The 17,117-nt window shown below is 33.8% G+C and overlaps 1 protein-coding gene across 5 annotated transcripts in view; it reads right to left on the reverse strand.

Annotated features, from left to right (window-relative positions):
* Nucleotides 1-2,085: 2,085 nt before the first annotated feature.
* Nucleotides 2,086-17,117, reverse strand: part of LOC131078135 (truncated transcription factor CAULIFLOWER D) — a 96,844-nt gene continuing 81,812 nt past the window's right edge. For 3 of the 5 annotated variants that reach the window (XM_058015821.2, XM_058015826.2, XM_058015812.2), the window contains 2 exons: nt 2,854-2,895; nt 2,086-2,566 (listed from right to left, as the gene is read on the reverse strand). In XM_058015821.2, the coding sequence (XP_057871804.2) occupies nt 2,393-2,566; nt 2,854-2,895 (216 nt within the window). In that variant the 3' untranslated portion in view covers nt 2,086-2,392. Of the gene's footprint in view, nt 2,567-2,649; nt 2,769-2,853; nt 2,896-17,117 lie in introns of all 5 variants that reach the window. The other 2 variants (XM_058015836.2, XM_058015830.2) reach the window with 1 other exon arrangement.

The following is a 17,117-nucleotide window of genomic DNA, read 5'->3' on the forward strand; positions in this document are numbered from 1 at the left end:
AGTTGCTTTTCAGAAGGAATCTAATTATACTTCTATGCAACCACAATCGCAGGAGACAACTAAGTTGCTACCGTAGTTCACGACTCAATCACAGTTGCAAGTTACTTCAAACCATGATTCTCGGGAGAAAAGTTTAGTTGTTGAGGGTGTTTCCCACATTGTGTGGGTTTGCACAACCTAGGCCACTTCAGATTTATCATCTCATTCATATTCATTACATCTCTCTCACAGCCTTTCTTGTCGAGAAGCGGATGGCAATGAGGTTCCCGAAAAATACAAGGTGATCTTTGGGGATTCCTACCCTAGCTTTCGACCAACTTCCAATTTCTTGTAGAATAGATTCTCCTCTCTCGAGGATAGGGATTACATGCAAAATTTTGAATCATGAAGTTCATGTCATGGAATGTCTGAGGTCTAACTGACCTCACTAGGAGGAATTTTGTGCAAGATACTCAACCAAAATTTCCCGATATAGATATCTTTTGCCTCCAGGAGATTAAAATTACAACTTTCATGTTAGTTGTTGCATGTCATCTAATATGGCGAGATGGCCTGATTTTTGCTTCAGAATGTGAAGCTGGTCGAAGAGGTGTTGTCACCCTCATCTCACCATTCTGACATTCCCCTATTGTGGCTAATGGGTTGGATCCCACTCACCAACTCGTGTGGGTCCTCATGTTAGTTGATAACCAATCCTTTGGAATCATTAATATTTATGCTCCCAATGATGTTGTTGAAAGATCTCATCTTTGGCAATGGTAACCTAATTCTCTAACACTAGCCACTTGGGTTCTATGTGGGGATTTTAGTATGGTTTAGGTGGCCTTTGATAAGGATGAGTTCTTACCTTTTCAGTGGACAGTTGGTGAAAGAGAGGCATGGTTTTATATGTGCAATAAATTGGGTCTTTTTGACTCCAATATCAACTGTTCTCGCACTCAAAGTGTCGAGCACACTTGGAGTAACTATAGGGCTGGTTCTAATATAATTTTCAAACGACTTGATCATGCCATTATCTCAACTCAATATTTTTTCTATTTTGGGGAAAATCAAGTTCTACAAATTTTACCTCCTTGAGGTAACCTTATCAAATCATTATCCCATTAAGCTTCGCATTGAATGGCAAGTGGGTCACTTACAACCATCAAAAACTTAATTTTTTTAACACTTCATTGTTGAGTCATCCACCCACGATGACCCACATTCAGAGGGTTTTGAATCTTAAGAGCCACCCCACTCAGCTTACGGGTTGGCTTACATGGTGGAATGATGCCATCCAACACATGGATTGTTTTCTTCGTATTTATGGCAAGTGGCTGGCCATGTACCATCGACGATCCTATGAGGTGGCCACCATGGATTTGGGCAATGCCACAAAGGCTCTAGCCACCAGCCCTTTCTACTCCGTGTTGTAGGTCTGGGTCGCTCAACTTCATCACCAGAAGAAAATTGTTGACAATTATGTTGTGCATGGACCTCAAATCAAAGCTAGATTATACTAGCTTAAAGTGAAAATTGTTAGCCATCATCATGCCCATCATGTCTATCTCAAAAAAACTGAAACAAAACCTGCATTTCAAGCATTTAGATCAATTATACAACAAAATGATAACTTTAGCACTCTTTAAATTTGATTTCCTTATCAATACTATATTATAAATTTATGACAAATAAACAAATAATATGTTCATATATATTATCAATAAAAATAAATAAAATTAATAGTATACATAGATATTATTGAATCATAACTTACCATTAAATTTTTCCAAATTTTTGTTATTCAAACTACCATTTCTAAAAACAATTGTTAAACATATTTCTCAAACTCTCATGGCATTTGCTCTAATTCAAATTACTTGTATAATTCTCTCCCCTAATAATGTATATGGAAGTATAATGCTTGTAAGCCATATCCTTTATAATTTATATTGCTGCTCTATTTCCTATATATAGTGCAGCGCTAAAATAACAGTAACAACTAGTATAATTTTCTGTGTATATATGTCTGAGCGATTTCGCTTATACGCATAATTTTGAACTAATAAGAGATGAATACAATAGTTTTTTAGAACAGTATAAACAAAGCATTTGAAAAACAGCGCGTACAGAAAATGGCACTATAATACATACCTTGCATAGCTAATATTGATTCAAGTGTTCTTCTAAAATATTTTGTTTGGGAGATGCAACCTGCTAAAAATTTGTAACCATGAAAAACAATTTAAGGAAATTTTGATGGATTATGGTTTGTTGCAGGTTACAGATTCTGGCCTTTACATTAAAGAGAACCATAATACGCTCTGAAATTTACCCTTGTATACTATTTCAATCTAGAAGTTATTTTCAATTTGCTAAAATTAATGTGAAAAGATTGAGCGCCCAGCTCAATTCATAGCATAGAAAACAAAGAAAGTGAGAGGTGCGAACCTAAGAACATTAATGGAATACTTGATTGCTTAATATATAATCTGTTTGAAAACTGTACTGTTGGAACTTCACTGTGCCTGAAATAAGTTGCAGAAAAATCACTTTGACCATAGAGTCCCCTTGAATTCATGAGAGGCTGCACACACAATTTCTTCATTAGATTTTATCTTTTGCAATAAAGAAGAATTGTTTATTAAAAATTATGATCATAATAATTACGCGAGATTGAGATTAGTTTGAGGTAGATCTTGTTGAGTTGCAGCATCTGTTTCCAAATTATAGTTGACTTCTTCCACGGTGTCATTATTAAGGTGCCATGCCGTGCGACTTCTACCAATCTGTAGAAAGTTTACAGTTTTATCCATGCCAAAAGCAAAACAAACATTATGATGGCAATAAGAATATCGATATACAGTCTGTTACCTTTTTAAACATATAAGCGTTTTCCACTATAAGTGATTTTGCCTGCGTGACAATTCAAATCATCAGCCATTATCAAAACAGCTTGAGTATAGTTGTGATCAGTGAGGAATTTACAGCAGTTTTATTTATCCAGTGTATAGCAATTCAGATTTAAAATGCAAAACATGTTGAGAAAGCCAAACTAAAAATAAAGTGAAATATTAACCATGTTCATTCTAGGTCAGACTGATCGGTAGATGTGGACCATCTTCAACGAAAAGAGTTCAGATTAAAGAACAGTCTGTCTAAGAAAAAATATTCAGATTTAAGCCCTAAAGTGGTGTAAGATTCCAAGATAAATGGTTTGGACGTTAAACGAGTAATAATTAATTTATTGAAAAAGCGTACAAATTTCATCAGCAACAAATAAAATTTTACTATTTTATTTATAGAATATATAAGACAAATGTAAGAGAGTTATGTTTATAGAAATTCTGAAGAGATGGGAGCAATAACTTCTTTTTTTAACAACGAATGAGGTGACACTTCAATCTTTAAAGCAGTGTAATTCCAAAGGAATAAAGTGACATCATATTTTTTAAATAAAGAATCAAAATCGAATCTTATATATTACTTTCAATATAAACAATAATAAATATACAATCCTGTAATAAATTTATAGTTATATCAGCATTCTTTATTGCATAATTTACATGGTTAAAGAGGGCCAGGAAAATATGATATAGTGAAATTATTGCAATCATAACAAGTCAATTTAAGAAGCAATCTTTCAAAAGTCTAAAAAAATATAATTCACAATGTTATTAAGAATAAACTAATCAAATTTCCTATATATACCATAATTATATCATGAAGGCAGTTAAGATTGCCCTAACTATCTATATAAGATTACATAGATAATCACATAACTTAATTAAAATTTATTTTAACAAATAATTTTTGATATTGGTAAAAGACTGGATTACAAGGCCCATCCATAGAGCTAAATAGTTGATCACATATCTAAGATGCTAGCAAAAGTTGGTCAGATATATCTCAATGGGCTAAGGTAATAGCATGCCCACCTTTTTGGGAAGTGTATGCGTGAATTTTTTATTCTTTATATAGAATCTTTGAAAGGATAATTCTTCCACTGGATCATATACTCTATAAGCACCCTTGATTAGAACCTCTTAGTGCCTATTTAAAATATTCCCTTATTTAGAATTATTTTTCCCTCATCATCAACCTCTAATAATTATGTCTAATATGAAAAACTTCCTTTAATAACCACCTTCATATAATAAATAAATGTAAGAGACTATATTTTTGCTGACCCTGACAGCTCCAACTTGTTTGCTAAATTGCCAATCTTCTGCAAAACTATGTAAGGGCTATAATTGGTGGGTGCAAAGATTGTCATTCTTCTATTGTTTTACTCATTATATACTAATATGAATATAATCACACAAGTGTCAATCTCCAACAATAAAAATTTCTTTCCTTGCAGTGTCTATCTACTTGCTACTTCATTCTACTCTTTATTATTGATATGTTCTCCCTCCAACAATAGAGTACCTCTTGCTCGTGTTGAATGTGTTCTTCAACTATTCTCAACCTTGAGTGCACTTACAAGAAAGAGATGGTAGATAGCAACCACAAGGCATTACAATTGGTTCTAGATTTAGAATTAAAATAAGTACCATACTAAAATTCTACTAATAGAAGCCATTGCACCTATCTCTCTTATTTATATGAAGTGAAATGTAAAAGATAGCCCTAAAATAACTTGTTATTCACATCATTCTCTGATATTTCATTTTTTTGTCTCATTAAATTTTAGATTACCCAAAATGAATAAGTGATGGATAGTGGATGGTCCCATACAATGGGAAAAGGAGAAAAGTGTAAAAAAACATTGTATTGTCATTTGCCGAGGGGCAGCCAATATCCACATCTCATATTTTTATCTCAATAAACAAATGGAAGATATCTTTAAAAGATCCTAGTGAACACCTTTTCTTTTCAATCTAATTGGGAATGACTTAATAGTCTATGATAAAGCTGAGCACATAAGAAAAAGCGAAAATTATATATAAAAATAGGATCATTATTATTCTATAATTTTTTGTGCCAGGAAACCTTTGAATGATATTCGAGGGCCCTTTCTATAATGCTTTCTATAAATAGGTATGATATAAACACAAAAATATGCACATTCAGCGACATAATCCATTAAAAAACATGATAAAATCTATTGATACCTATTCTTACATATGGCTTAAAATAGATAAAGATTGTAGAATGCCCAAAGTTTTAATTACATTTTATTTATTTTGTTACTATACTATGCATTCTAAAATAAATTTCTTGACATCACCTTCTAGCCTAATAAAAAATATTTTTCTTCATTTGTGACATGTTTTCAAGAATCCTTATTGTCCACCTACTTGAGAGTAGTAGAATATAATGTCCCCTACTAGGTTTAGTCCTGTTTTAACCATAATTAATCCATCTCAACATACTTATGACTTAAACTACGTTGATTAGGAGACAAAACCATCTTAACCGGATTTCAATCAGTGACAACATAATCTTCTTCTTGATATTGAATTGATAATTCAATCAGATTTATAATCTCACATTTACTTGTTCATTCAAATTATGATTTCTATATATATTTATTTATCTAAATTCGGATAGTATTACACTATAAGTTTTACTGCAGAATAGTTCTTTGTAAAATATTATTTGACTGAACAACCCGTATATGTATATAAATATAAAAATACATAAAACAGATTATATTCCCAATAATATAAATTACTACACTGCCCATTTACTAAACACCAATCATTATTCCACCTAGTAGCTGTAGTGGCAGACAGATCTGACATGCCACAATATGTGAAATTAAGCTTGAATCCCTTTATATTAGTATTACTATTATACATATTGTAGTTTATGCTAATATTATTATTATTAAATTCTTCATACAAACATTATCGGGCTATATATATTAAGCAGTCTTTAAAACACATTCCCTATGCATACCACTCAGGACAGGGTTGTCACTGCCTGTAACTTAATAACAGTTCCAACCTTCTCTGATCTGATTTATGAAAACCAGATTACAATATCTACTGTGATACCTACGGTATTGTAGATTTCAACACAAAAATTGACAACAAGAATATTGCAAACCAAAAACTGTCTCCATTCTATTCAAAATTGGAGTTTATACAAGTCGAATGTATCCCAAGGGTCACACAAATCCCTTGGAATTGAAATGAAGAGTCATCATAATGTTTATTACAATTAAACTATTAAAACTATCAAAATTATCAAAAAACTAAATATAAAATTTCAGTCCACTTTGAGAAGGCATAACTTTCTCATCCTAGCTCCGAATTACAAACCGTTTGATGCGTTGGAAAGGTATTCAAATAATCTAGAACCAAATTATATTTGTCCAGAAATGCACCGAAGACCCTCAAAATTGCAATTTACTAAAACATATAAAATTTTGGAAAAAAATTAGATTTCAATATTTTCCCAATTTAATCCTGATCATTCCTCCCCCCTTAAGAGGCAATGGGCCCCATTGCACTAATCTGCTCCAACAGATGAGGAAATTGTTCTTCAATTTGTTCCTTAGTAAGCCACTTGCCTTGATGAGAATGCTGACCAGCTCGAACCACCCGATACAAAGGAATTTTCTGATTTCTCAAAGTCTTTAAAATGGCTTCAGTAACATGGTCACACTGGACTGGAGCAGTAGTAGAGGGGTTTAACTCTGCAGCTTGAATGTATTCAGTAGCTTGGGAGATATCCAATAAAGGAGGAAAATAGGGTCTCAACAACTCCACATTGAAAACTGGATGCAGTCCCAAAAAGGATGGCAAATTAAGTTCAAAAGCATTCTCACCAACTTGTTTCACAATAGTGTATGGTCCATAACGAAGAGGTCGAAGCTTCCTATTTGGTCCATGCAGGCGCTCTTTCTGAAAATGTAACCATACCTTGTCACCAACCTGAAACTGATGGGGAGTTCTATGTTTATCATGTCTTTCCTTATACTTTTGATTACTCTGCTCCAATATCTCATAAACTTGTTGTTGTAGGTGTCTAATGTTATCAATGAATTTTTCTGCTTTATCTACCTCCTTGTAACCATTCAATGGACTACTAGACTGTAGAGATGGTATTGCTACATCCATAGGTGCCAATGGCTGGTACCCAAGAGAAACCTCAAATGGACTGTGCCCTGTAGTACTATGGAGTGCACGGTTGTAGCTGTGTTGCACATAGGGTAAGATTTCATCCCACGTGCGAGGATGTTTTGAATGATACATCCGTAAAATATGAATAATCATTCGATTCACCACTTCTGTCTGCCCATCTGTTTCGGGATGGAATGCTGTGGACTTTGTCAGTTTCGTGTCCATTTTAGCCCATAGTGCAAACCAAAATTTGCTGATGAACCTACTATCTCTATCAGAAATAATGGTTTTTGGCAAACCAAAATGAACCCACACATGTTCAAAAAATAGCTTGGCAGTATCTTCTGCAGAAATCATCTTTTTACATGCCACCATGATAGCCATTTTAGAAAACCTATCTACCACAACATATACACAATCATGCCCCCGCCTGGTAGTTGGAAGCCCAGACATAAAATCCATTGAAATAGACTGCCATGGCTTATCAGGAATAGGTAATGGTAAGTATAGACCCAACTTACGGTTTGCTGGTTTTGCAATCGCACAGGCTGCACAAGCTTGTATATGTGAAATGACATCTTGCTTCATTTTTGCCCAATAGAAATACTTTTGAAGGATAGCAGTAGTCTTACCAATACCAAAATGTCCTGCAACACGACTGTAGTGAGCTTCCCATATCATTTTCTTCCGTTCTTCGGTGGGTACACATATGTGACCATTATGGCAAAGAAACCCATCCTGCAAGTGAAAATCAGAGACAGATTTTCCTTCTACCAAATTACTATAGATGTCAGCAAAATCAGGGTCAGTACTATATAGTTGTTCCCAAGTGGATGATTGATGACCGCATGAATCCAACACTATTGTCAAACCTGCAATTGGAGGCCTACTCAAACAATCTGCCACCTTGTTACTGCTTCCTTTTTTATGACGAATGTTGAGGTGAAATTGTTGTAAATAGACTGACCACCGTTGATGTCTATCATTCTGTAGCTTTCCTTGTGTTTGCAAGAATTGGAGTGGTTTATGGTCTGTATGTATAACAGTTTCTTTTCCCAGTATATAGTGTTTCCATTGTTTGCAAGCCTGAACAATGGCATACAACTCCTTATCATAGGTGGGATACTTACGTACTGTATCAGAAAAAGTTTCACTGTAATAGGCAACAGGATGCCCATTTTGTGTGAGTACCGCACCAAGAGCATAATCTGATGCATCTGTTTCTATCTCAAATGTTTGGTGTAGATCTGGAAAGACCAATACTGGTGCTGAACATAGTCTTTTCTTTAACTCCTCAAATGCTTGTTGTTGTGCCTCTGTCCACTGAAATTTTGCTTGTGCTCCACCCCTGAGTGATTGATTAAGAGGCCATGATATGTGTGAGAAACCAAACACAAATCTACGATAGAAGTTGGCTAAGCCCAAGAAGCTGCGAAGCTCTGTGAAATTTTTAGGGGATGGCCAATCTTGAATTATTTGAATCTTTGCTGGATCAACATGAATACCCTCAACGTCAATGATATACCCTAAGTATTGAATACTCTGCATACCAAAAGAACACTTCTCAATGTTGGCATAAAGTTTGTGTTTTTGCAGAGTTGAAAGAACTTGTTCAACATGCTGCAAATGCTCAGACCAAGTTCTGCTAAAGATGAGTATGTCATCCAAATAAAAAACTACAAAAGAATCAATGAATGGTCTAAGCACATCATTCATCAATCTCATAAATGTGGTTGGGGCATTTGTTAGGCCAAAAGGCATGACCAACCATTCAAACAAACCTTCCTTAGATTTAAATGCAGTCTTCCACACATCTGCTGGATCAATTGGTACTTGGTGGTATCCAGACTTCAAGTCAACTTTTGTAAAGAATTTAGCCCCCCTAAGTTGGTCCAACAAATCATCAATTCGAGGGATTGGATATCTATTTTTAACAGAGATTTTGTTTAATGCTCTATAATCAATACAAAGCCTCCATGTCCCATCTTTCTTTTTAGCAAGGACAATTGGACTTCCACAAGGTGAAGCACTTGGACGAATGTGTCCTTTCTGAATCAACTCCTGAATTTGTCTCTTAATCTCATTATTTTCCAAAACTGACCTCCTATATATTGGCTCATGTGGTAGCGGTGTGCCTGGAATTAAATCAATAGAGTGCTTGACTTGATAGTGTGTTGGTACTCCCACTGGTGGTGTAAACACACTGTGATATTCTTTCAAAATTTTATCTATTTGATTTTGTTGATTCTCTGTTACCTTAGCATGTGTATTAAGAACAACTGACTTTGTTTGTTCAGGGTGAATCATGAGTACAATAAAAGCTCCAGTTTGAGCAATCAAGCGTTTACATTGTTTAGCACTAATTAAAGATGTAGTTTGTGTTGGACATACCTCTGGTATTCGGTACCTCTTCTCACCAAGCTTGATTGTAACACTACGTGGCCTGGACTCATACACCCCATGCCTCTGATACATGTATGGCTGCCCCAGCAAGACATCGCATACATCCAATGGTGCTACATCACATATCACTTCATCCTTGAAAGGCTTGATTGAATACGGCAAACGACATTGTTGATTGATTTGAATATCTTGTCCCTCATTCACCCATCCCATAGAGTATGGTTGTGGGTGTCTTGTCACTTTCAAATTTAATCTTTTGACTGTCTCCCTAGAGATCAAATTCTTTTGACTCCCACTGTCAACAATAAAATGTAGAGGCTTTCCATCAACCCACATCTGTGAATGAAAAAGTCTCTCTTCATCTTCACGGGGAAATACTTTACCAGTTCCAACTACGGCATATGGGTTTGCTTCTATGATGGAATCATTCTCCTCTTTCTTAGAATTATCTATTGGTGACGATTCAGGTTCAGCTTCCTCCCCTCGTATTTCTGTCATCAAATTTTTAATACTTCGACAATCCTTTGTATTATGGGTTGGGGACTTATGCATCTCACACCACATGCCTGTGTCTGTCTTTTTAGTAGACCACCATGTGTTCTTGGGTGAATTTGAATGAGGTTCCTTGGTCACCTGTTTCCCTGCAAATTTATTGCCACCTTCAGCCCTTGGCTTGTTGTTTGCAAAGTAGTCCCTCTTCCCTTTTTGCTTGAATTTTTCTTCAATTTTTGTAGCATATTTATAGGTAGTTGCCAATGTCTCAATATTTAAAAAATCCATCTCTGTTTGAATATACCTGTGAAGTCCACTCCGATATTTCAAAATTCTATGCTTCTCTGAATCATTAATACCGAGTTTTGCTGAAAGTGAATGGAATGTATTGGTGTAATCTTGCACAGACTCATCCCTCCTTTGGCGAAGAAGCTGCCATTCTATGTATTTTTGTTCATATACGTCCTCCGGGAGGTAGGCTTCTTTTATATATTCCACAAATTCTCCCCATGTGGGCTTCTTATCAAGAGATAGTATAAAACCATCTTCAGCAACTGATTCTTGTTCTTTATTTGCTACTTTGGTTTCCCATGCTAATTTCACATGGGTTTCAGCTTTGAGGAGAGCAAATGTTATCTTTTCAGCATCTAAGAAATTATTTACAGAAAAGTACCTATCCAACTTTGATAACCAGTTATCAACAGCTTCAGCATCGACCTTTCCTTCAAAATTTGGGATGTCGAAATTGACCTGCACTTTGAAAGGGGTATTTCCACGAAATGGTGTTTCAGATTCAGAGGATTTTTGCTTCTGTAGGAGGCATGAAAATTGACTCATCATCTCCTCTCGTTGCTTATTTAAAGCTTCCTCGACCAACTTCTTAACATCATTGTCTGACATCTTCGATTGTGTGCGTCTCAAAGGTGGGTATTTTGACAAATCTTGTGTATCCAATCCTAATCTTTGGTAGGAAGACCTTGTGTAAATTGGCATAAAGGAGCGTTCCCGCTCTGATACCACTGATCTGATTTATGAAAACCAGATTACAATACCTAGTGTGATACCTGCGGTATTGTAGATTTCAACACAAAAATTGACAACAAGAAGATTGCAAACCAAAAACTGTCTCCATTCTATTCAAAATTGGAGTTTATACAAGTCAAATGTATCCCAAGGGTCACACAAATCCCTTGGAATTGAAATGAAGAGTCATCATAATGTTTATTACAATTAAACTATTAAAACTATCAAAATTATCAAAAAACTAAATATAAAATTTCAGTCCAGTTTGAGAAGGCATAACTTTCTCATCCTAGCTCCAAATTACAAACCGTTTGATGCGTTGGAAAGGTATTCAAATAATCTAGAACCAAATTTCGGAAACATCAATGATGCTCCATCATGTTTCCAGAAATGCACCGAAGACCCTCAAAATTGCAATTTACTAAAACATATAAAATTTTGGAAAAAAATTAGATTTCAATATTTTCCCAATTTAATCCTGATCATTCTCCGATTTCTCCTTATGATTTCCTTCGTCCCTTTTTGTTTTTTCAATAGAATGGATTGGATATCTATTATATATCTTGCCAACTTGGAAGCTAACATGCTTTGGGGGTGAAAAGACATCCCTTTAATCGCCTATCTTCATAAACAATGATTAATGCTTCTAATCGCACTTTTCCACCATTATTGGTTAAATGTTCTATTTGATGTTTTCGTTTGTATTTACTTATTTAATCATATCTCTCCAAAAATTATACAGGTTGGTCAAATCACACCTCTTTAGTAATCGTGAATCTTTACTTTTGTGCATGCTTCCTTTGGATCACAATGATAGAATTGTCTTGATTCGATACTTTCCTGTACAGTGATTATAATCTTTCTTTCTTAGATATTAATTAAAGCCATTCAATGGGTGTCTAGTCGCTTATACTGAGTTGATGCCGTATATGATATGGCTGTCCATATTATTGAGAATCAATTACGTAGGATTTTGTTTGAAAATTGCCCGATACTATTACCCTTAATGGTTTATCCCGATTACTATAACTTCAGTGCTTTCCATTCGAAACTCAACGAGTGCCATGGGAGCTCTTGTCTTCACCGACCACGTAGCGAGGAAACCCGTAATTGAATTGTGGTAGCTGTATCTTACAAAGGATTTCCGTAATATCTTATTTCCTTACTGCTATATAAATAGGTTGCTTCATCCACGGTATCACTCAGTTGATCAATGTTTGTAATAATAATAAGTCAGTAGTAAGCAAACTCTATTATTGTTTATTTCTATAAACAATAAGTTATCAATATATGTATTGTTATCATATTTATATTCTTGGATTTATTTTTATGTTTATTATTATTTTTTGTTATTTTTGATTTCGTTATGCTATATATAATGATTAAGGAGGGGACATGACAGGTATGATCTAGTACTATGGAACAAGGTATGATCTAGGGGATAAGACCCACGCCATAGGGGGCCAGAAGGGCATGTGACTGCTTTTGGTTCAATATGGGACGGTTGGGCAAACCTGGTACTAAGGAACAAGGTATGATCTAGGGGACAAGACCCACACCATAGGGGGCTAGAAGGGCACGCGACCGCTTTTGGGCTCAATATGGGACGGTTGGGCAAACCTGATTTTATTCTGGTTTCAAATTCTTATAATAGAATGAATTACCTTTATGATCTTGTAAGCAATAATTGTTGCCTATGTAAATGATCTATGATTATGTGTTTACTATATGCCTGATGTGTCTTCAACTTGATTGCTCCATTATATATGTTTTGTATGAATGTTTATGGAATTGCTTAATGTTGTCATGTTTTCAGGATAATTACATATGTACCGTCCTAATGTATGTATTCTTTGTATATATATTATGTGTAATCATGTGATGGTTTCATGTCTAATATGTTTTTTCAGCAAGAATACCTTGTATCTTTATGTGTTGCTTCACAACTGGTATGTCTACAGCATGTCCACTCCATGAGTGCCTTTCTTATATATGCTATGTGTCTTATGTGTATTTTTGTATTGCTTCAGGCCTTACATGTCTTATGTGCATACTTCATGCTTTATTGTATATTACTTAATGTTTACATGTGTACTACTTCATACTTCATGTGTGTATTTCATGTTTTTTATTTGCACTACATGTCTGATATGTACTTAAGAGTATTGCTTCATGCTTTGTGTACCTGTCGTGTATTTATTGCATTACCCCTAACATGTATACTTCATGCAATACATGCATTTATATGTCTACATGCCTGATGAATGATTCATGCCTTGAGTGTATTCTTGCGGATGATTCACATATTTTTCTATATGCGTGATTTTCATGCTTTGTATGATCTATGACTTAAGTGAATTCCTGCTACTTAACTTAAGAAGATTCAATTGTATACTCCATACCTTATGTACTATATGTATTTCATGTGTATGTTGCATGCCTTAATTGTATTCACTTATATTATACATATGCTACACACCTTGAGTGTATTCATGTGTATAAATCATGCTTCTTGTGATTCATGTCTTGCATGTATTCATATGTATGATTCATGCTTTACTTATGTGCATTACTTCATTCCTTACGTGTATTCATGCATGCTGCTTCTTGCCTTACATGGTTTCAAGCCTTATGTGTGCCCATCATGTTTTATGGCATTTATGTGCATTACCTCATGCCTCATACATATACTTTATGCTGCATATGTTCATTTGTATGCTTCTTGCCTTATATGCTGAATATTGTTACATGCATTACTTACGTTTATGCTTCCAGACTTCCATGTTTACTTCAAGCCTTGCATGTATTTACATGACTTCGTGTGAATCACTTCATACCCTACGTAGATGCCTCATGTCTTACATACTCTTATGCCTCATACATTATTCCTTGCACGTATTCATGTGTATTACATGCATTCAAGCTTCATGCTTCACTAACTTACGTTTATTGTGTATACATTTCATGTATACTTCGTGTCTTCACATATACATATGTATACCTTGTATTTTTATTTGGAGATAACTCAGTTTGAAGAAATTGTCAATTGCTTGAGGACAAGCAATTTCGGGAAGGGCGGACTGTCATGTCCCCTCCTTGATTGTTATATATATTCTAAATGAAGTAATTATTATTAATTCATTAATATAATAATTAATTACCAACGAATAATTATTTGAAATTTATTTATTTATTATATATTATTAATTAATATTTGTTCCAAATAATATTCATGAAATATTCAAATAAAAATAAATTAATATTAGAAACATAATTTACATATTCTTAATTGTAGAACACAACCTACATATTTAAAATAATAAATATATAATTTATATATATTTATATATCAATCACCGAATTCAAATAAATTAATAAAAGGCAGCGATCTGTTGTGGAGAGACATTGTTAGGGAAAGACATGTCTCTTACACATTCAAGGGATGTAACCATTTGGATTACAAGATATATAATATGAATTGAATCCCATTTTGAGGGGGGGCATCATGGAAAAAAGAAACGGAAATAAGTTCAGTTTATAATATCAACGATCATCCTTGTAGGAGCATAATATTATTTGACTGGCAGATTCCTATTATAAAAACATTCATTCATAAAGAGAAGGGAAAGTAAGACATGGAGAATACGGAAGAAAAGTAAATTTTAAGGAGAAGGAATAGGTGGTCAGGAAAAGGCATCGAACAATAAGGAAAGAAAGTGGTGATCGATGGATATAATCAGGTTGTTGTATATTGCTGCCATTGGTATGTTTTATTTACGAATTGTTATAGTAGCGATGCTTCTTTCTGAGAACTGTTCTGCATTTATATTATTATGCAGTTATATATTTATAATAGTGTCTGAAAAATTATATATATATATAATGTCTTGATCAGAAAATAATAATATTAGATTGTAAAATCAGAAAGAACTTTCAAATAAACATTTAAGATAATAAAAATATATTATTCATTCTCGCTATTACTGTCAATATTTAAGAAGATAGGATTGAGTTGTTTGCAAGGGAGAACAATTAGAAGGCTAAGCAGTAAAACATTCCTGTTCTTGGCGGTATGTACAGTGATGTGCTTAATATGAAGATGCAGAACATAATAATAATATATTTATAAAAAATAATATAACGATTATAATTATTATAATATTTTATAAGAACTGCTCTGCAGTAAATTATATATGATAATACTATCTGAAAATAATAAAAAAATATATAAATATATAGATATATGTATAGACATAGTAATTTGAATGAGCATTTACTGTTTGAACTGTGGATTATCACTGATTGGATTCATGTTAAGATAATTTTGTCTCCTAATCAATTTAGTTTATGTCATAAGTATGTTGAGATGGATTAATTATGGCTAAAACAGGCCTAAACTTAGTAGGGGACATTACATAGAGCTCCACCAAAACATTGAATTTGAGGGTTCAATTCCTAAATAGGCTACACCACGGCCTTGTACTATAGAGCGTGTTCTTTCAATGAAAATTTATCTTACATAATTTAATTTTGTTAGAGATTTTTATTGAAATGTGGTGCATTCATATTAACTTTCCGTTCTTCTTGTACCTCATCCACTTAATCTACTTGTATTATACAAATGGAATAAATAGTTAAATTGTAAGCTTATTCTTCCTAGACAGAATAGTTAGCCATAGCATTCTCCTACTATTTTTTGCATGTCATCTCAAAGCCATTTTAAAAGATCTTTGTGATCTATTTTTTTGTTCCTCAAATGGTAAACTCCATCCTATGAATTATTTGAAACTATCATGATTTATGTTTACCTTAAATTATCTTCCCCATTAGATATATTCTCTATTATTTGACTCCATGTACGATAGCTATTATTTTGTTCACCAAATCCTTACCTTGTAATTGGCGACTCCCAAATGTTAGGGGTCTTTCCTCTTGCATAATTACTACCCTCCTACCATACCTATGCCATACCAAGATAATCACACTACAAAATGAAGGCTTTATAAAATTTATAATAACTAAAACTAGAGTTGTGTATGTTGCTTTCCTATGTTTTTTAAAATATCTTGGGGACTAGCTCATTTCACTAAAGAGATTCACTCAATAAACCTATGATTGTTACCGCTATGTTGTCATAAGTTTTTACAAATTAGTGATACTAATGAATAAGGTTCTAGCTATTTGTCATTCTATTATGGCCTTGACCTTGTGAGGATCCATATTAGATCCCCTCTATGGAATAAAATGCCTTAGGTACTTGTTGGTAAATAGATTTGTACTATTAAAAATGCTCTAAAAACTTGTTTCTCTTATATTCAAGAAATAGTATAATTTGCGCCATCAATTTGTAAGGTTCCTATCTCATTAAACCTACCTTTGGTTTTAAGAGGGGCATCTCCCTGGTATTGTAGACCTTGATTTTCAAATTAATTAAAATACTAATAGAGAAAAAAAATTATAGAATGAATGATTTAATAAACAAACAAATATTAACTCGTAGTTCTCAGCATGTGTTACAATGACTCTTATTAACTTGTCTGTAGCTCAAAGAAAATACTTGAATCCATAAGCATCACAATAATTTTGAGTATAACTTTATGATATGCAACACGATAAGATGAACACCATAAACATTCTGAAGTTAATGACATAAATAACTTTCTCCATAATCTCTATTGAAAAGAGTTCATAAAGAAAAGTCATTTATCAAAGAAAAGAAATGAAAAACTTGGAAAACCTATGAAAAAAAGCTTACAGATTGCCACCTCTCAAAACATAGATTCTTATATTTTAGACCTCCTCTTTACAAACAACTTGATAACTAACTATTTCAACTACAACTATATAATATGTCAAATAGTTTGTTATCAAGTTGTTCACCGAATTTTAAACATTGGCATAAACAACTTGATAACTAAGCACTTTAAGAACTTATAAGAAGTTCCAATGAATTTAGAATCCAATGGACTCACTAATTACTTGTTTATTTATTTCATTCTTGTCCGAGGCATCCCATCATTGTGAACTTTTGAAACAAGTACTCCTACAATGCCTTTATCAAAAATTTGAGCCTTGTCATGAGCCAAACACAATATAGAAAGCGATTGGACGTCCTCTCAGTTCACAGAATCTATGATTCCTCTG

This window comes from Cryptomeria japonica, chromosome 5 (genome assembly GCF_030272615.1).
Source record: "Cryptomeria japonica chromosome 5, Sugi_1.0, whole genome shotgun sequence".
Lineage (NCBI taxonomy): Eukaryota > Viridiplantae > Streptophyta > Pinopsida > Cupressales > Cupressaceae > Cryptomeria > Cryptomeria japonica.